This window comes from Pieris rapae, chromosome 22 (genome assembly GCF_905147795.1).
Source record: "Pieris rapae chromosome 22, ilPieRapa1.1, whole genome shotgun sequence".
NCBI lineage: Eukaryota > Metazoa > Arthropoda > Insecta > Lepidoptera > Pieridae > Pieris > Pieris rapae.
Window position 1 is genome coordinate 2,866,533 of NC_059530.1, and position 20,461 is coordinate 2,886,993.

Sequence of the window (20,461 nt, forward strand, 5' to 3'; positions counted from 1 at the left end):
TATATAATAATATATAGTGGCTATATTGAAACTGAAATTTCCCAGTATGATAAATCAACTGAATTATATCTTAATTAATTATTACAAATGTATTTTAATACGTATACGTAGATCTTCATTCTTCCTATTATACCACTACTAAGTTATGAGTACTACGTAATCTGTGAGCTTATGACTTATGTCTACTGGCAAGAGTGAAGAGAGTAGTTTATTATTTAACTGTGAATATTCTGAAAACAAAAACTGAAGCTTTCAGAAAAAATACAAACAAACGGCCTGGTATTAAAACAAAAATAAAATTATTTTTCAGATCCAATACTTATCCCATTGTTGTTATACACAATTATTAAGTAATGCATTGGAATGTTTTTTCTCGATTTCGATGAAAAACAAGTAGCTTTGATATTGAGTTCTTTCCGCTTTCTTTCTGTTACTTTTTACGATGGATTCCGAAGATTCCAAAGAGATAAAGGTAGAGAATAATAATGCACCGATTTGCCGATGCTGCTTATCTACAGACCGGCGTATGAACAAAATTGATGACTTCTGCTACCTGCTTTTGGATTTGGCTGGTATTATTGTAAGTATCTTTAAAATATGGATTTGGTTTTTAGACATTTAGGTTTAATCAATAAAATGTCTTGGTTATGAGAAGAGACAAAGTCTTTCTAATATTCTGTCTCCACTGCTATGAAACACTGTTATTATAAGTGTATTAATTTTTCCATCTTGATAAACAGGATATTCACTGTATTGTATATTTAATATTTTATGATAACTGGTCTATAAGCCATCTGTAGCCTTTTTCATTCAGCTCTTTGTTGTTACTTCCATTATTTGCTTTGTAACAGTTATGATGTTCTCTTTCCAGTGTTAAATTGTCTACCTGGTCATTAGATGGAAAGTAAAGAGTTTATGACTAAGTTTATAAGTTAATTTTATTAACAATTTAAATTTTTTTTTCCTCCAATACATTTTTTTATTATTAAGTAAAAAATATTTATGAATACTATTTACAGGTGTCAGAATCAGATGGTCTTCCCAAATATGTATGTTGGGAGTGCTCTGCTTTGCTTAGGAAATCTGTGAGGTTCAAACAGAAAGTATTACAAATCCATTCAACATTGTGCGATTATAATAATAGATGTGCTCCTGTAAGTAATCTCATATATGTTGCTATGAAGATAGAGTAAATTTCAGCATATAAATAACAATTTACAATTATGCAGCTCCATCTAATATTATAAAATATCTTCAGATCTAGAAATTGACTAGCTATTTATTTAAGTCAATCTAAAATTATATGATCTTGAGTCTTGTATTTAATATAAATTTTCATGGAACACAACTTACTCTAGCATATTAAACTGGCCCTATTCTTGTTTTTTTTTATTTAGTTATCTATTATAATGTTCTTATTTTAGTTCTCAATAGATGGCCAAGATCCAGAGCTTACTCAGTACTCTATGCCCTACTTAGTTAAAACACCCACACTGACATTTTGTAACAATCCAAAGAGTAAAACAGGGTTTTATGATGTATTGCAGGTATGTAAACTATTTTGTTAATGTTTCTGGTTAGTATTACTAGATGACTTATTGCTTGCTTTGGAACAATTATCTCAATGGGAAAATTAAAATGTCTGTTATTTGAAAATAATTTGCTTTGCCTTTTGAATGTAATATACATCAATTAATTTAGAATATTTATCAAAGGCAATCACCATCTTTAGTTTGGAAGAAAGACAAATATCAACTTTGTGAATCTATGCAACAAATATATATTTAGAAATCATATGCTTATTAAACTTTGATTTTTTTAATTTCTTTTTTTAGCATGAGACACAAAGACTAGACATAGAGTTGTTACCTCTAGCGCAGGATATAAGTTCGGACTTAAAACATAACATAATTAACAAAGATAATATAATTAGTGATTTAATCAAGAATGAAAATGTTCAGACTGATAATGAAGAAGAGTTTTTACCTGATAGCGGTGATAGGTAAGAGCATGGATAGTGGTAAAATCTATTTGTATATTAAAAATGAAATAATAACAATGCAGGGTTGCACAAGTGTTATTGGTCTGGACTTCAGAACACTTTTTTAAGTAAATCACATTTTTTTTATTCTTTAAAGTAACATTTGTATCAAATTCATTAGATTGTTAGCTCTGTGGTAGTACATAATTCTTAAAACAAACTTGTGAACACTTTAACATTGTTGAAGCAACACTGGGAATGATTTTAATTTTAATTTTTCAGTTACTGTGTTGTAGGAAACTAAGTTATATATACTAATATACTTATTTGCCCTTTCAGAACTAATGATACAGATGATTCAAATGAAAGTGTTTTAGATGTTAAGAAGTTACGAGTCAGAAAGAGAGTGAAAATTAAGAATAAAGAACATACAACGTAAGGAACTTAATTTTAATTTTATTTATTTCCATGTATTGAGCTTTTTATAATTTTTCTGAACTTTTTCCAAGCTGATAAATATTAACATCATGTCAATTCAATCATCTTTATTTATATTGTCTGTGTGCGGATTTTTAATTAAGGTGAAAAGGGTCCTTCAATTGAAATTTAAAATCTTTGATTGTCACCACACATTGTCTATGCTTGAAAACCAAATTTATTTTTGAGGATTAAAAAAAAAATACATAAACGTATAATTTTTTTCTTATATCTTAAACATCATGAAGGGGGGGCATAATTTCCAGTAAATCTGAAATCAGTCAATCGAAATATGTACTTGATAGAAGTTTGATTGTATTTTTTAGTGAAGTGAAGGTCAATCGTAGAGTTAAAAATAGTAAGCCGGACATAGATGAAACTAAGATACGCGTTGTTAGATTAGATCCAATGGAACAGCTCAAACAGAGAGAGGTATGTAAAAGAACCAAATACATAATACAGATTTACGCGACGCAGAATTTCGATACTATTATTTGGGGATTAATAACCACAACACATCACTACATAGTATAAAACAAAGTCGCTTTCTCTGTCCCTATGTCCCTTTGTATGCTTAAATCTTTGAAACTACGCAACGGATTTTGATGCGGGTTTTTTTATTAGATAGAATGATTCAAGAGGAAGGTTTATATGTATAACATCCATTAAATAGTGGAGAAGTACTGTTATTTTTGAGGTTTCTAATGTCGTAAATAAAGAAGAGAGAACCCTACGAGTTTTATCAAAATAATGTACTAAGTATTGTACACATTGAAAAGGTCTACAGAAAAGTCCGTGATGGTATATGTCTATCTCTTATGGATAACCCACAATAACTTTTTTTTTACTTTTTACGACAAATAATGTCTAATTTTCGAAGCGATTTTAACCAATACAGCATTAATCCTTAACCAATTAAATACCTTGAATACATTGTTCATTTAATATAGGATCTTTACAGCCCATTACAGCTTATTTAACAGCGATCGAACGCGTATATTATCGGAGCTTTTCATCAGCATTGCACCCGTGCGAAGCTGGGGCGGGTCACTAGTAATAGTATAATGTACCTTACCTATTTAAATGAATGTAAAAGAATGTAAAATTATACCTTCCATGTATAATTTTACATTCTCAGACAAATTTGAACGTTATTATGCGATGTTTAACCTACATAATATTATTTTTTGGTACCATGTTCTTGCTGATAAATAATAATAATAATTAATATTTTAATTATATTTTCGATAAAGTATCTTTAAGAGACAATTTAGTAAAATCCGGTTCAGGTCTTACCCGTTACCATTGGTTACAATCATTCATAAAATCATAACTTTCAGGAGGAATGTAAAAAGACACTGAACTTCCCATATGTATGCCATTTGTGTTACAAAGGTTTTCTTTACGAGTCTAAACTGCAAAATCACATGAAGAAACATAGTCCTGTGAGTAAATATCTTTTAACTTATCTTAAAACCCTTACAAAACTTCTTTAAATGTCTATAAACTTACGTCTATTTAAGGGGTCGTTTAATTATTACGTAAGCTATATAGGGGGGTTTATTATTAACTTTTTTACAGATACTAAAAAACTATGCTTGAAAACGCTCGATACATTTTCGAGAATTCCTACAAAAAATTTGTACATTTATGTACTATTATTTTGCTTACTTTTGAAGACAAAAAGGGGGGGGGATAAATTGCAGTAAAAGTGCTTACGTAATATCATCTCTGTAGTTGAAAGTTGCTGGTACGGTAAAGGAAAGCATCGTGAGGAATGTGATCCCTTGCACTCAAAATTCGGCGGCGTGTGTCGAGCACAGGCAGATCATTTGTTTATTAGAAAAAAATATAGTTACATATACATATACAGACTGAAGTATTATACTTTGTGTTGTATGTTATTTAGGAATACATTCCTGGGAACATTACATTACATACAAATATTTTTTTCGAATTCGCTCTAATCTTTCTCTCTGGAAAATAGTCTTTGACTTTATAAAAAAACAAAAAATACAGATATTTTCTGTTAATATTGCAAATGTCTTGATGTCTTGAGTGTCAATTGTCAATCGCGCTCCAAATTTTAAATTCATAAAGAACTGTCAGCTGTATGAAAGAGGTCTTTTTGACGTTTTTCAAATTGTATGTTTTAGTCACGTGGTTCGTACAAATGCGAGATATGCTTTATGTATTTACCAACGAACTACAGTCTGTCCGTACATATGTTGATACACACGCGGCGGTTCGAATGCTTACAATGCGGAAGACAGATGACAGACAAGGATTCTATTATTAATCATTATAGGTAAGATTTTAACAATGAGATAAAGCAGATGGATATGTTCTTACGATTCACAAAGCCCTGCTCCTGTATTCCATCTCTGGCTATATTCAGTGTTTGTTTCTATATAATTTATGTTACTTATTTACTTATCACTTACTTGCTTAGTGATCAATGAAATTATCCAATTTGTAAGGAAAAAATTACTTAAACAAAACATTATTTTATTCTTCATTTATTTATTTATTTATATTTATTTATTTATTAATCCTTTATTGCCTTATACAAAAACACACATAACAAAAAAATAAAAAAAACAGTAACAAAAGATATAAGGCAAAGGGCGGCCTTATCGCTTACAAGCGATTTCTTCCAGGCAACCCTAATGAGAAACACAACGTTAAAGAAAAACCATCAGAGGGTAGAGTACAAAAAAAATCAATTAACAAAAGCAACAAAAAAACAAAAAAACTAAAAACTTAAACTTAGAACATGCGTTACTATAACTAATTGAATATAATAAAACAAAATCAAAGAAAAAATAGCAATAATAATAAATAAAAATAATTATAGACAAAAATTTAAAAGCAAATAAAAAGGTTAACCTATAAAAATAAATATATATAAGCAGAACTAATTACGAGGTAGAAAGAAAATGATCAAAAAGAAGCTTTTTAAATACATTTAAAGATTGCGCTCGTCTAATATCGATTGGTAGGGAATTCCATAGCAGGATACTCTGCACAGTAAAGGAGGAGTGATAGAATTCAGTTTTATGCGTAGGAGTTTCAAGAATTAGGTTGTCTAAGGAACGTAAGTCAAAACTGCCGCCGGAGAGGAAAATAAAATTTTGCTTTAAGTAACTAGGGGTTTTGGGATTAAAAAGAATATTAAAGAGAAGTTGTAAAATGCGCATCTTACGCCGCAATCGAATGGGTAGCCAATTGAGCTTTCTTCGGAACTCCGAAATATGGTCAAATTTACGGAGTCCAAAAATGAATCTGATGCAAACATTTTGTAAGCGCTCTAACTTATCAAGCTGCAACTCAGTTAAATCAGGATAACATACATCAGCATAATCAAGAATAGAAAGTAAAAGAGAGTGAGCAAGAGAAATTTTAGTTGAGATAGGCAAAAAATTGCGTAACCTATTAAGTGCGTGGGAAGAAGAAAAAATCCTCCTGCTCAGTTCATTTATTTGGGGCTGCCAAGACAGGGTTTTATCCAAAGTAATGCCCAAATTCCTAACAGTGGAGCAAAACGGAACAACCGTACTATCTATAGTAATCTGGGGTAAAGTTGACCAATTTATTCTCATTATATACGATGCACTTCCGATGATAATAGACTGGCTCTTATAAGGGTTTATCTGAAGACCATACGATTTACTCCATTTCACAACTTTGTCTAAATCAAAGTTTGCCGTCAGAATAGCAGCCGGCAATTCATCAAAAGTAGACTGGTTGTAAATTTGAAGATCATCAGCATAAAGATGAGAGTTGGAAGAAAGTTGATTAGTAATAGAATTTATAAAGAGCGAAAAGAGAAGAGGAGAGAGGATACCACCCTGCGGTACGCCAGCAGAAACATGAGACCAAGAGGAAAAGCTTTCAGTTAATTTAATTCGTTGCTGACGTTCCGATAGATAGCTTTTAAACCAATTAATCACAGAAGGGGACATATTAATAGAACGCAGCAAAGCAAGAAGAACATCAATGTCTACCGAATTAAAGGCATTACTAAAGTCAAGCAAGGTAAGTATTGTGAGTTTTTTATTATCCATGCCACGTCTTATGTCATCTGTAATCTTAGTGAGAGCAGTAGCTGTACTGTGCCCAGGACGAAAACCGGATTGAACTGAATTAAGAAGGGAGTGTTCGTTGAGAAAGATAGCTAATTGCTGATGAAGAATACGTTCAAGAACCTTAGAAAGGAAAGGAAGGATGGAAATAGGTCGAAAATCAGAATAGGTAACTGGGTTAGCGATTTTAGGAATAGGAATAACATGGGCAAATTTCCAGATATTAGGAAAGACACCAGAGAAAACGGAAGTGTTGAAAATGTGAGCTAGAACCGGGGTTAAAATGTCAACAATAGGAAGGATCATATCCCGACCAATGCAATCATAACCAATGGCTTTCGACGAGACAGACTTAATGCTCCTCCCTACTACGTCATCAGCAATCGTCTGAAACGTAAAAGAGGGTATATTCCGAGTAGGACAAAAGTTAAGGGATGCAATGGTTTCAGATTTAATACTTTGATCAAAAGTGGGATGACAGGAGAAATGTTGATTAAGCAGTTCAAGATTCAAATCAGCAGAAAGTGGCAGTTGCTGTTGTTTCCCGATTCCAAGCGATTTAAGGAATTTCCATACTTTGGAAGGGTCGCCTCCTTCAACTGATTTGTGAATATGACGCCGCTGAGCATCACGGCACAGGGTATTGCATCGATTCCGGACTTTTTTGTATTTCTCACGCGCCAAAGGAGAATCACACAATCTCAGCTTAGCTTTAGCACGATTCTTAGTTTCTATAATTAATTTGATGTCATCAGTTAACCATGGAGAAGGTAAATGTTTCACTTTTACTGGCCTCGTTGGGGCATGAACATCATACAGTTGCGTTAGCATTGAATTAAAGAGCCCAACTTTCTTGTGAACATCACTCTCATTATACACAGAGTTCCAATCCAACTCGGCAGCATCAGCAGATAAACTCTCTATATCTATGCCTCTAAAATTGCGTAACATACGAATTTGAGGTTTAACTTTAGGTGGACGCAATTTATAGGAAAGGAAGATAAGATCGTGATAAGAAAAGGCATCAGCAGGAATTTGGCCATGCTTATGCACCAGGTCAGGGTTAGAAACGAAAATGAGATCAAGCAGCGAAGGGGAGGAATCTGGAAAGTGATGAGTGGCATTCAAAGGTAAGATATTTAAATTATGAGATTCGATAGTAGAAATCAATTTGCGCGAACGATGATCGCTTTTCAACAAACAAGTATTTAGATCACCCATTAAAATGGTATGATTATAATTATTAACAAAATTATCTAAAAGCAGACCAAGGGCGGAAAAGTAGTCTACATTCGAAGAGGGACTATAAAACACACCAAGTAGTAATTTAGAATGCGAAAAAGAGATTTCCAATAACAAATGCTCAACAGCATCATTTGGTGGGGGTTGCGGTGAGCTGCTAAGAATAGAATAAGGAATATGGGCACGTAAATAAATAGCAACCCCACCCCCAACTCTGCCCAGACGGTCATTCCGTAGGAGATGAAACCCAGGAATGGGAAAGGAAGTAGAAGGAAGACTGGGTTTAAACCAACTCTCAGAAATAAGAATGGCGTGAATATTACAGCATTGAAAAGAAGAGAATAGATCGGAATAATGCGCTGGAATACTTTGAGCATTGATGTGGACGACATTGAAGTTTTTTGATAGGCCTTGGAAGGAATTAGAAAGGAGAACATTCAGAGGGGAGAAGGAGATATCAAGTAAACTAGCCTCGTAACTAGTACCACCTAATATAGCTGACGATGAAGACGACTGAAAGCTATCTTCACTGACAGCCATTATGAATGTAAACACTTGAAAACAATATCTATAAAGCTAATACAGAAGTAACAAAATAAAAAATAGAATATAACAATAAATAAAAAAAAAATAAAAAATAACGAGTAAAGTATATAAAATTAAAAAAATGAATATAATACCACAGATAAAGATAAATTACTACGTTAAAACTGCGAATAAAAATTTCTTCACAAATTAAATACAATGTACCAACTGGCATCTTCTTTAAGAAAGAATATATATAAAAAATATAAAATTACAGCAAAGGAGAAAACAATGCAACAATACAACGGTAAACTATTATAAAAAGAAATAATGATGTTAATAACTTAAGTAAAAAAAAGTTATCAATGTCCATGAATATGCTACACCAAACACGAACAACTGTCAAGCGTCAAAAGTTAAAAGTCAATTTAGGAATTCTGACAACCGACAATCACACGCGCTCGACAACAAAATATAAACATTATAAAAAATTGAGTACACCAACAATAACAATTAAAAATCGCAAAATACCAAGCATAAATAAGCAGCCACTTAGCTATTAGCCAAAGTAAACTTCATATGAGCCAACTTAAGTTTAAATATTTTGCTATTTACACAAAATATGAAAAGTATGAAAGATATAAAACTGTATCCAGTTTTGATGTAAAGACAAAATATGGCCAATTGATGGTGCAAGCAACTAGATGTATCATACATTGGACACCCAGCATAATCAATACAAAAGAAACTTCTTAAAAATTATAATAAAATAAAATACAGCAATTTATAAAATTAAGACAGAACAATGATAAGAAAAGTTAATATAAAGTTAAAAATTAAGTTCAAACAAGCATCAGAGAAAACATAAATTACATAAAAGGGATTAGAAATGAGAACTTAAACTATTGGCCGTTTGATCAACCTTTTGGGACGTTTGTTGTCCCTAGGGACAGTCATATTGCTGGTTTGTACAGTATTTGCAGAAGAGGGAAGAGGGATAATTTTTAGTTCAGCCAAAGAATTCACACGGTGCCGGGTGCCATCAGGAGTTAAAATATGAATGGTGCCGTTTCTAGTCCAGCACTTAGAGACACCAAATAGCCTTCTTGCCTCCATAAAGGTATCATGCCTGACTTTATTTAGGAATTCAGATATAGTTATACCCGAACCCTTCAGTTTAGTTTTACTGTACCATATGCTATCTCTCAAGTGAACATCCCGGAACTTCACCAATATAGGCCTAGGGGTACCTTTCTTAACCTGACCCAAACGATGGCAGCGACTAATTTTAACATCCTCAACAGTGACACCAAGGTGTTCGGTGATAACTTTGGAGAATGTAGCAGTAGTATCCTCCTTGTTATCCTCAGCAACCCCATGAACCAACAGCATCTTCCTGCGGCTTCGCATCTCTTCTTGGTCATGACACTTAGACAAAAGTTCGACCTGAGACTGGAGATTCTGTAGAGAAGACAACATAAAGCTACGAAAACTGTCAAACTCCACAACGAGTCGTGAAGTAGGGTTGGCCGAAGAGGAAAGAGCAGTAGCATCCTGCAGATCCTTACGGAATTCCGCCATACCGGATTTGAGGACGACCGCAAGATCTTCAATGGTCTTCTGAACTGCTTCCATGGTGTCAAATAAAAGTGAAAACTAGCACTTAAGGAAAAAAAAAAAAGAGCCAGAGGATATCAGGCACTCAAATGCACATCAGAAACTTCAAATAAACACTTAAATTAAAAAATAAATACAGAGCAATATAAATACGTGCTACTGGAATGACAACTACCCGCAAAGTCATTTATTTGACTAGACGTCCTCCATATCACACAAATAAGTTAATAATTGTAATAGTAATAATAAAAGTAATAATTCTATCCTTTAAATGTGTGATCCTATATCTCAGAGTCGACTCTACGCTCTACTAAGTCACGTATGTCAAAAATCGGCTTGAAATTTTGATAGTTTAAACTAATCAAAAGTTTTCTATTTCAGAACAGAACACGAAGGTATAATATCCATGTTCACATGTCATGTCTGTGGGAAGATATTCAAGTGAGTATTTTTCTTCTATAAATACAGAAGCAAGATTTTATCATATAATTTGGAGATTTCTTGTTTTAATTTGTGTTAAAGTTTTAGCGGTTTTGGTTAAATATATACAGTCGAAACCGATTATAACGAAAACGTTTACAACGACCGATCGGTTATTACAGCCAGATTGTAAAGTCCCGTCTGAATCTCTAGTAAACTATTCAGCAAACATACCGCCTATAACAACATCGGATACAGCAACATACCGCTTACAACAACAAAACTTTACTATTACTATTAGTAACTACATATATTTACTGTATATATATAAATATATATATATACTATATATATATATATATATATATATGTATTGATTGTTGAGTCGCCTTTTAGTCGTGTAACGTACACGTACACCATTCTCATTAACATTTACGTAACGGTATTACCCAATTCAATACTCGCTTTAAAAAAACTAGACTCTTTAAAGACTAAAGGTATTTAGAAGAATATTTTACCAAATTTAATCCAGAAATTCTGATTTTTATTTTTAAAGTGCGACGCCATCTTGTCTAAAGGAGCGTTTTGGCGGTTTCATGAAATTGAGATATAATTTGAATTTTTGAAACCATTTCTGAACAGGATTAAAAGTAGCAGTTTATAGTTTCTTTAGTGACTTATAAAGAATTTAAAATTATTCTTAATATCGTGTCTTGTCTACTGTGGAAAGAGGAATATTTACAAAAATTATCAATTTTAATTCCAGAAACTAAGACATTAAAAACAGTGGCCTAACAAAGGCGGGGGCGGGTCGCACCGGGTGCCACCTTTTTTTGGGTGACCCACCCACCTTGTAAATTTGAAAAAAAAAGTAAATTTTGTTTTTTTAGGGATTCCTCCCTCTCTCGCCCTCCAGCTCAGCTCTATGTAGAATTCGGGGATTCCCGCAAAAGACAGACGCTGTCGTGGGGGATTCCCCGTCCCATATTCGCGATCTTTTAATAAATGATGTCTTTTATCATATACAATTTATTGCTTTTTACTTTCGATGGGGTCATACCACCAATCTGCGCACCGGGTGCCACCCAAGTTAGCTACGGCACTGAATTTAAAAATGTTTGCAGCAATTGTAAAACGCTCCGCGGCCATGTTCGTAATCTTCACACACTGAAGCGGGTGAAATGTGATGAATGCGACAAGACACTCATCAACGCCGACGCATTGGCTGAACATAAATTGTAAGTTTTTTATTAATATATTAATTTGTCCCGCAAGTCTTTAAGTTCATATCTAGATCGATCCATGTTTTGTGCTGAAACTGAGAGAAAGATTCAGTTATTAATTAATCTTTCAAAATTGTAATGGATTTTTTTTTGTTTATATTTGTTATCAGAGGTGATTGAAGTGCATTGGTTTAAAGAGCGTACTAATTATTCAAAGGCCGACAACGCACTCGCGTGCTCTCTGGCATTGAAAGTGTCCGGTGGGCGGCGGTATCACTTAACATCAGATGAGCCTCTTGTCCGTTTTCCCCTGTTCTATTAAAAAAAAAGAAAAAAAAGCTAATCTAGCGCCATCAAGTCATCCTGAAAAATGATACCAATGCATAAAAGGCCGGCACTAGCGAGCATTTTTCTTCCTTTTATTAAAAAAAGTGATGGATTCTATCATTGATACCTCACTTTAATACTGCTTAGTACTTACCCGCTCTACGCCCTTGACTTGCGAACTGGTTGTTAATGTAAATTTACAATTTAATTTGTTTTTCTTAACGTTCATAAGTGTACATGTTTAAATATATGAATAAAGATATTTTGATTTGAATGTTGAGAGTGTCCATGGGCGGCGGTCATATAACATCAGGTGAGTCGCCTGTCATGCGGTATATTGGGGTTTTTAGGATTCACCAAGGCGTAAAGGAACACGCGTGCGGTGTTTGCGGCAAACGGTTTCGTACACGACAACAGATGAGGTATCATCAGACTAGGCATAGTGATGCTAAGAATTACTACTGTGTGGAGTGTGATATTAGGTAAGGGTATTATTTTGACCTTTCTAACGTAACTCTATGGCAGGCATCAAGTAAAGGACGAATCCGAAACGACCTGCAACTGTTTGGAAAGGGAGCATACTACTCCCTCCCAATTTATAGCCCAATGGATGATTAAAGCCCCATGGAATTTGGCGTCCAAACACCACTTCGGCAAGGCTAAACACCATCCCAACCCACTGGTAAAAGCATCAATTACTACCCCTTCCCGACTAAAAAGGCTGATGATCCAATCACAATAGCAATTAGCAAATGATAAATTAAAAGCCGCGCGGCCAAAAATAATAACAGTAGCAATAAACATCAGACTAGGGTAAAAAACCGCCTTCACCGGGGAAGGCGAGGACATTTACTTAGTACTTCGCTCACTCCAGTGAGCTTCCGTTCCTGCCCTTCAGGCGATTGACCCCCTGCGATAACCTTAGCCGAGGTTTGAGTCTCAAAGGAGACGCCCTTTCGCGAGTCGCGGGAACCCCACCCTTTCCGGCTGAACTAAGCTCGCCAAACAGCCCGTGCTGAGCTGTAAAGGCCCTTAAGGCCAACAGCGAGATTCCATTCAAAAAAAAAACCTTCCCAATTTTAGGTATTTACATATGAAATTGGTGTTTTGTATGGGAGGAACTAAAAGTAGATTTTTATTTATATATTTAATTAATTATTGCTATCTATGCTTTTGCCATCTTAATTGTAGTTAATTAATCCTTTTATATAAAAAAACATTTGTAGACACACTTATGAAATTTAGCACACTTGGAACACGGAATATGCGATCATATTTAAAGACTTAATTCCTTCGATATATGTGTTAACCTTGAAGTTGGTTAATTGTTGAAATCTATAAATATTTGAGTATTATATAGGCCAGCCAGTAGCCGTATCTTCTAAATCTATCGTGAGTGTATGTCGATAAATTTCTCGGAAACTAGAAGTCGTAGCTAAAATACGTAAATTAAAGGTACTATTTTAGAGAAAACAAAATTTTTGTTCACACAAAAAAAAATGAAAACATTTTGTGTACTTCTCTTCTCTATCTTTATACATTTTAATGTACTATCAAAACGTTACTATGATATAAAATTTCAGATTTAAAACCTCGCATGCGTTGAATCAACATCTCAAAAAGACTTCCAAACACATAGATGAACAAAGTCTAATGTAAGTCATAATTTCTTTTTTACTTAAATTTAAGTTTCGTTTACCCTCTCGATACCCCATGCATCCAATTATTCTATCCATTTCTTTCCGTAGAACGCGTTTTAGTCCAGTGTCCAGATAAAGATTCTAATAAATGAGCTAGGTCTGGATATCCATAGTTGCTCCCCTCACACTTTAAAATCCATTTTTGCTTAGTTTATTGTGATTAAAAATTTTTTGATTAGAAATTGTTTCTTTTTTGTAATGTTTGTTTTGTTTATTTTATTTAATATTGTTTTTTATTGATATTTGTATGATTAAAATTTTTATTTTGTGTTTGTTTTTACCAATGTATCAGTGTTCCGAGCGTTGGCAAGCTTTATCAATAAAAAATAAATAAAACCTTCAACGCTAAGATAAAAACAGGCTTACTCTTTAATACTTGAGAGATTTCTCTCTCTTTCAAATTTGAGAGAAAATTTTATTAAAATTTTGTTTAAAAATCAATGAAAGTGCGTTTACGGTAAACATTAGATTATTTATTAAATAAAACAAATAAATCTATAATCTGTGGCTTCATACGTGTCGACAGCATAAAACGCTTTTCGGCTAAGCATATACTAACCCCTACATATAATTTCAGTCACCCGTGTCCCCGTTGTAGCAAGCGCTTCGCAAACCTATCGGAATTGACTCACCACCTCTCCGTCCAACATGACGGTGTCCGCGCCCACCGGTGTCCGACATGTCCGGCTGCGCTCGCGACAAAATCGTCCCTACAAAAACACGTGCGAATGGTGCACTCCGGTATCAAGGTGCACGCAAAACACGTGTGCGATACGTGCGGACGTGTATTTAATGTGAGTTTATGATTGGGATTGACAGATATCTGTGTTGCATTTATGTTATCTGTATTTGGATATTTTCAGGTCTATCTGTTTTTTATCAATATCTGTGTTGTATTTGTGTAATCAATACTTAGATATTTTCAGATCTATCTGTTGTTTTTTTGTGATCAGATTTCTTCATACACTAATCAGATCCAATGTTTCTTAGTCGAGTTAAAAAGTCGCAAATCATTTATTCTTATAGGTCATATAAATTTACACTTAAAAAAAATAAAAAAATCATTTAATTCAGACCATTATAAGTCCATATATTTTTGGTAGATATTAACTATGTTGGCAAAATTATTAAAACATTGAATTCATTTTATGCTTCCAAGTTCGTCGACAGTGGAGTTTGCGGGTTAGGATTATAAGGAACAGAATGTACATCTGCGCAGTTTTTACTAATCTAACAATCTAACAACATAAAAAGTACTTTATTACACAATTGTTATCGTTATAATCGGTGTAATGCTATGTATAGTGTATCATTATATGCAAGACAAGCAAAACCAACCAAAGCCAAAGATTGAAGATTTAGGAAATCCGTCGTTAAATCGAGGGAGGTTCGTTACATGGAATGTACACTGTACTGTTAAAAAACGTTATTCTTAGGCAAAAAGCACTCTCACGAACCACATTCGCACACACACGGGCGAAAAGCCGTTTGAGTGCGAGCAGTGCGGACGACATTTCGCCCAACGGACCGCACTCAAGACGCACGTCAAACTCGTGCATCTGAAACTTCATAGGAACGCTAAGGTAACGTTTATTTCGTATGGATTATGTATGTTTGTTTGTTTGAAGAGAGATCGGGAATGGTATTAGATGAATATTTACAGGTTCTTAACAACTCATCAAAGTTAATTCTTTTTGACCAACATCACTTTGATGGTTGGAAATCTTGCACAGTCCGTTTCACAAGGTATTTTCTTTTGCGAACTAGCGAACTGTGGAATCGACTACCGGTGGGGGTCTTCCCTGAGAGATATGACCTCCAACAATTCAAAATTCGAGCGTACTCCTCCCTTAAAGGCCGGCAACTCACCCACTAAAAATGCGTGTCTACGGGCTGCGATGAATGCCTTTTTGGGCGTCCCATAGGCTCGTTTGTCCCCCTATTATATTTAAAAAAATGGTTATAAGCTAAAATTTATTTATTTATTTATTTCCAGTAAATTTTCCTATCTTAACAGTTACAACTAATGCGATAGAATTCCATTATATTACCCACACCAACTAACCTACATACAAACATTAAAAAATTAAACTTAAATTCCTAAATCTTATAACTAACAATATAGCAATCAACTCTTGTGAACTCAGCCAGTGTACAAACAAATAGGTCCACCTCAATGGAAATTTTGTTAATGATTTGTATTGCTCGCGTGAGTGGCGCTTTGCTAACCAAGTTGGAATGTGCGCGCGGTACATCCAAAAGCTTAGACGTAAGCCTCAGGTTTCTACTTGGTACCCGTAGACCCAGTCTCTCCATTATATAAAATATTTGTGTTAAAACGTATTTTAATCTTTCAGATAAAACCAAAACAACCTGAAGATATTATTAAATATAAGGAAGAGTCGCCATTAGTTTTCGAATGGCCGCGACAGAGTGCGCCTGGTTGCGAATTCTTTACCGTAACAGCCGGACCGTAGGGCCAAAACATACATTAGTTGGAGTTATATCGCCACTCCATCGATATTGTCATCCACATAGCGGATTCAGTAAGCATCATATAGGTAAAGTGCGATCATAATATGTAATTCAATTTGATTTATTCTAACTCTACATATTTCTCATTTTTAATCACTATCTACCAAAAAAAATTCCACCCAGGGAGACTTGCAATTACCATTCTCGCACAAGGGAGCTTTCGAGTATTACTTCACGCAATTTTTGTCTTCTTTTGTGTTTCTTGACCTCCCCCTCTCCATGTAACGCGCCGTATCGTTTTGAGATGTCATATGTCATAAAAAATTATTATGATACCAAAGTATAGAACAAATAATTACAAAACAAATTATGATGCTTAAAATTAATAGAAAGAATCTCAACGATTAAGTAAACAACAATAAAAATCAACGGTCATCTTCTATGGAATGACGATATTTTTTCGACATATAATTATAGTTATTTTTCAATGTTCAAGGTCTCACAGCTGAGACTTTTTGAATCCCGGCATTGTTTTATTTTTTAATATGTATTTAACACGAAGTGGAGGTGTCGCAGCCAACTACCTTAATTAGACGTTTAAATAGTTTAATATTTATATATGCCTAAGTATTAGCCAGTCAGCCATGCGTACGATAGAGTCGATATTTGGCCAACCTAAGGCTGCGACAAAGACATCGTGAGAAAGCTGACAAAAATCATGAATGCTTTGTCCCTAGTGATCAAAGAAAAATTGAATCAAGATCAAAGCCCATATAGAATTGTAACGCAATTATTATTTTACTTTTAGTTATATAAGTCAAACGTTTAATTAAGTTATCTACAAAAATCGTAATTGTTAAAAAAAAATTGGAGCCTACACCGAATACAGCATAATTTGCCATGGATATATATATATATATATATATATATGGATTTGTTCTCTTGACTTAAAAAAAATGGGGTGTTTTTTTTTAAGTCGAAAAATAAATAATTGCGAAACAGATGTCTGAGTCCCCAACCTAAAACCACTCGTTTTATTTATTTTTAGATATATAAATCTCAATCCACCGTTTTGTGTTTTGTTGGATACAAAAAAGTTTTAAAGATTTATGTACAAAAGTAAAGCTCTTATCAAAAGTATAAAATTTAAATTGGTAAATATATTTTTAAGATGTGTGTATATAACATTAGGTAATCTGTGTGTGCTAAGATGTGTCATGTTTTAATTAAAAAATCCACCTGTGTACTATTTTTTATTAAATTTGTAATACTGTATGAATGGAGACTTAAATTTGACTTTGCTTTTCTTCTCTAAATCTGTATGAGTTTGTATAGATGACAAATAGTGTACATGATGGTTTTTAACACCACCTAAATATTGCATTTTATAATTTTTTGTAACATTAATCTTATTAGTTCCATCATTTTCTTAAGTGTCATAGGTACTATACAAATAGGACTATTTGTATCCAGTATCCAATATTAAGTTTGGTATAATGCCCAAAATAAATTAAAGCAGGCACAGCTAACCCGGCCCCTCTTCCTATGTGCCCCAATGGGTGTGACAATAGTTGGTATTCTTACCTTTCCTACTAAATTCTACTAACAAAATCAAACGTTAACAGTTTATTTTAACGAGATCTAGAAAGTGGTGTGTATAAAGAGGCTATTAAGTATTTTAGATTACTTTTTGATAAAATAAAAGATTTGAAAATATTTACTGTTTATTTCATAACATATACAACTAAATAAAATGTGTGTCCTTATCTAATTCTATATATTGTAAAATCTCTTGATCCTTTTTTCAGTGCAATAGTATAGTATAGAAGTTTAACAGATTTTTTAATTCATTGTATCTTATATTTACATTTAATTTATAAAGTTCATAATATACATTAAAAATATTTCATGATTAAATTTAATTTAATAGACCACTTCAACAGAAGCTTAGTAACACAACAGAGTGCTGTTATAGGATATTTCTGCTTTTTGGTGCATCTAAAACTAAGGCTAAGGCTAAATATGTCAAATTGCATATTGCCGTCTAGAAATAGCATTCATTTTATTAAAGACAGTTGTGTTTTTTTTCTTGTGATACTTTTCTCAAACAGTACATCTGGCGTCACTTATACAGCTAACATTTTTAATCTATTCAAATATTCATACTATTAACAGCCAGCTTACAGTACAAATATACTTATATGTGCATTAAATAATTACTTAAATACCTAAAATATTATTATCATGCACACGTCTTAAATGCCTCTTTAAATATTCTCGGCATTTATAAAATTTATTGCAAATATCACATTCAAACTGTTGTTCAACCTTATTATGCCTTTTCTCATGTCTTGTTAAATACTTCTTCGATGAAAAGGTTTGATTGCAAAGACTACATGTAAATTGGTTTATGGAATGTACAGCTGCCTTATGAACTCTTAGATGATGAGGTGATTTAAACACTTTATTACATACATCACAGGCTACCTCTTGTTCTTTTGATGGGTGAGTTGATCTTATATGTCGATAAAATACACTTTGATTAGAAAATACTTTGAAACATAAGTCACAAGTAACTTCCACTGGCTTAACGTCATTCATAAAATTCGTTATTATAGTATCATTTGCTACTTTTACTAAATTCTCTTCAAGGATTCCATCTTTTAATTGATGAACAATTCTCAAGTGTTTTTTTGCAATCTGCACTGATTTTAAAAGTTTGGAACAGATGCGGCATTGTATACGCTGCTCGGGGTGAACTTGTTCTAAATGTTTTTTGTACTTAATATTTGAGTCAAACATTTTGTCACAGAAGGCACATTTATATTCCTGACCATCAGAATGATGATATGCCATATGTCTTTTAAGCAGTAACTCACTTTTAAATCGTTTTTGACAGTGACTGCATAATATATTTTCATTAAAGGTGTGGACATGTTTCATGTGCAGTTTCAGTTTTCTCTGCCCTTGAAAGTTTTTACCACACGTTGGACATGTTACCAGAGTTTTATCTTTATGAGTGTAGTAAAAATGATTGTCTAAGCGTCTTTTATTAGTAAAAGTTTTCTTACACTCTGGACAGGGCATTTCTGCAATACTGTAATGTACAGAATGTTGGTGATTCCACAAATACTCTCTTGACTTAAAAACTCGCTCACAATCTGGACATTTTATATTTTCTGAAGTTTCTAAGTGCACAGTCCGCAGATGCTGTTTTAGATTCCCTCGGTTTTTTAAAGTACGATCGCATTTTGGGCACGGAATTCTTTTATCATACTTTATGTCTCCAACTATGTTACTATCTTGAAAGCGCTCTTGCAAATCTGGTTTTCTATCAACTTCTAGTAATAAGTGATTACTTTCATGCTGGTCCTCAGAATTTTGTTCTACGATCTCTACCTTAACCTTTATTTCAGGAGTTTCATAGTCACATGAATCTTGTGGAATATTGTCATCAACACTATCAAATTCTGAATAGCTTTCTTCACATGGTTCAATTTTAACATTAACATGAACAAACTCTTCTTTTATTATATCTAAGTTATCCATTGTTTGGATAATATTATTATTCAATTACTTAAATTGTGCACATGTACACATTATGTATGGAATTATAATTTATAAACAAATAAAAATAAAGCTTCTCGATGACAACAATGCATCGTCGAACGGGAAATGTCAACTATGAACTATATAAACAAATAACCATATTGCTTTTCTCCTCTTTTTTCTATCTGGGATTTACCACAGACTAAGTAGTCAAGTCGTCCCGCATAATCCATAATATTTGATGAGGCGGGACGACTTGACTTTGTTTAACAATAACAATCTAGTTTTTTTTTCTTTGAAGTATTATATATATTGTTTAGCAATGTACTATGTTTTGGATTTGTATATCGTCCAAGCTATAATATGTAGGTTTGCTGTAAGATTACTAATAAATACCAACATCTGTTTATTTATTTATTAGTTTTCAAGTGATCATTGGGTAATGTATCAAATATCTTGCAGCCGTCGATATTTGCTTTATGCAATTGCCTACATTTGCTCGTAAGAATGTGCAAATATTATAATGCTGTGTGTGCTGAGGTTGATATTTTTCACAATAATATTTGTAAATTTAAAAAGATAGTTCATAGTAAATACTTGTAACCTTAATTACTAATTTAATTGATTAATGTATATGTATATACATGTGTGTGTGTGTATGTATATATATATTTTTTCCTTTATTTTTTATTTTTTTGTCATTCGGTTTGATATGTGTATGTTGTTTAGTTGATATTTAGTGTAAATGCTGTGTACAGATATAACTGGAAGTCAGATTTTTAAATGTTGTTTAGTATGTAATAATTTTATGTATGTAGTCAGTCTGTTTTCTGTTTCTGT

General features: G+C 33.2%; 3 protein-coding genes across 3 annotated transcripts; 1 reads left to right on the plus strand and 2 right to left on the minus strand.

Annotated features, from left to right (window-relative positions):
• Window positions 1–195: 195 nt before the first annotated feature.
• On the plus strand, window positions 196–17,788 carry LOC110996155 (zinc finger protein 846). Its single transcript, XM_022263700.2, has 15 exons — window positions 196–580; window positions 1,020–1,154; window positions 1,425–1,547; window positions 1,836–2,002; window positions 2,321–2,416; window positions 2,785–2,890; window positions 3,799–3,903; window positions 4,615–4,766; window positions 10,309–10,368; window positions 11,472–11,585; window positions 12,248–12,379; window positions 13,481–13,552; window positions 14,175–14,391; window positions 15,034–15,180; window positions 15,955–17,788. The coding sequence occupies exons 1-15, from the start codon at window positions 443–445 to the stop codon at window positions 16,072–16,074; spliced, it is 1,884 nt and encodes a 627-aa protein (XP_022119392.2). The 5' UTR covers window positions 196–442; the 3' UTR covers window positions 16,075–17,788.
• Window positions 9,159–9,979, minus strand: LOC111000859. The gene has a single exon (XM_022270453.2). It carries the CDS (start codon window positions 9,943–9,945, stop codon window positions 9,208–9,210), a length of 738 nt encoding a protein of 245 aa, XP_022126145.2. The 5' UTR covers window positions 9,946–9,979; the 3' UTR covers window positions 9,159–9,207.
• LOC110996157 (zinc finger and BTB domain-containing protein 41-like) lies at window positions 17,545–19,768 on the minus strand. Its single transcript, XM_022263701.2, has one exon. It carries the CDS (start codon window positions 19,619–19,621, stop codon window positions 18,293–18,295), a length of 1,329 nt encoding a protein of 442 aa, XP_022119393.2. The 5' UTR covers window positions 19,622–19,768; the 3' UTR covers window positions 17,545–18,292.
• Between the last annotated feature and the right edge of the window lie 693 nt (window positions 19,769–20,461).

Coding starts and splice junctions, on each gene's coding strand:
- LOC110996157 (XM_022263701.2), bottom strand. CDS start 19,621: ATGGATAACTTAGATATAATAAAAGAAGAGTTTGTTCATGTTAATGTT.
- LOC111000859 (XM_022270453.2), bottom strand. CDS start 9,945: ATGGAAGCAGTTCAGAAGACCATTGAAGATCTTGCGGTCGTCCTCAAA.
- LOC110996155 (XM_022263700.2), top strand. CDS start 443: ATGGATTCCGAAGATTCCAAAGAGATAAAGGTAGAGAATAATAATGCA. Junction 581..1,019: donor TGGATTTGGCTGGTATTATT/GTAAGTATCTTT, acceptor TACTATTTACAG/GTGTCAGAATCAGATGGTCT. Junction 14,392..15,033: donor CGTGCGGACGTGTATTTAAT/GTGAGTTTATGA, acceptor CGTTATTCTTAG/GCAAAAAGCACTCTCACGAA.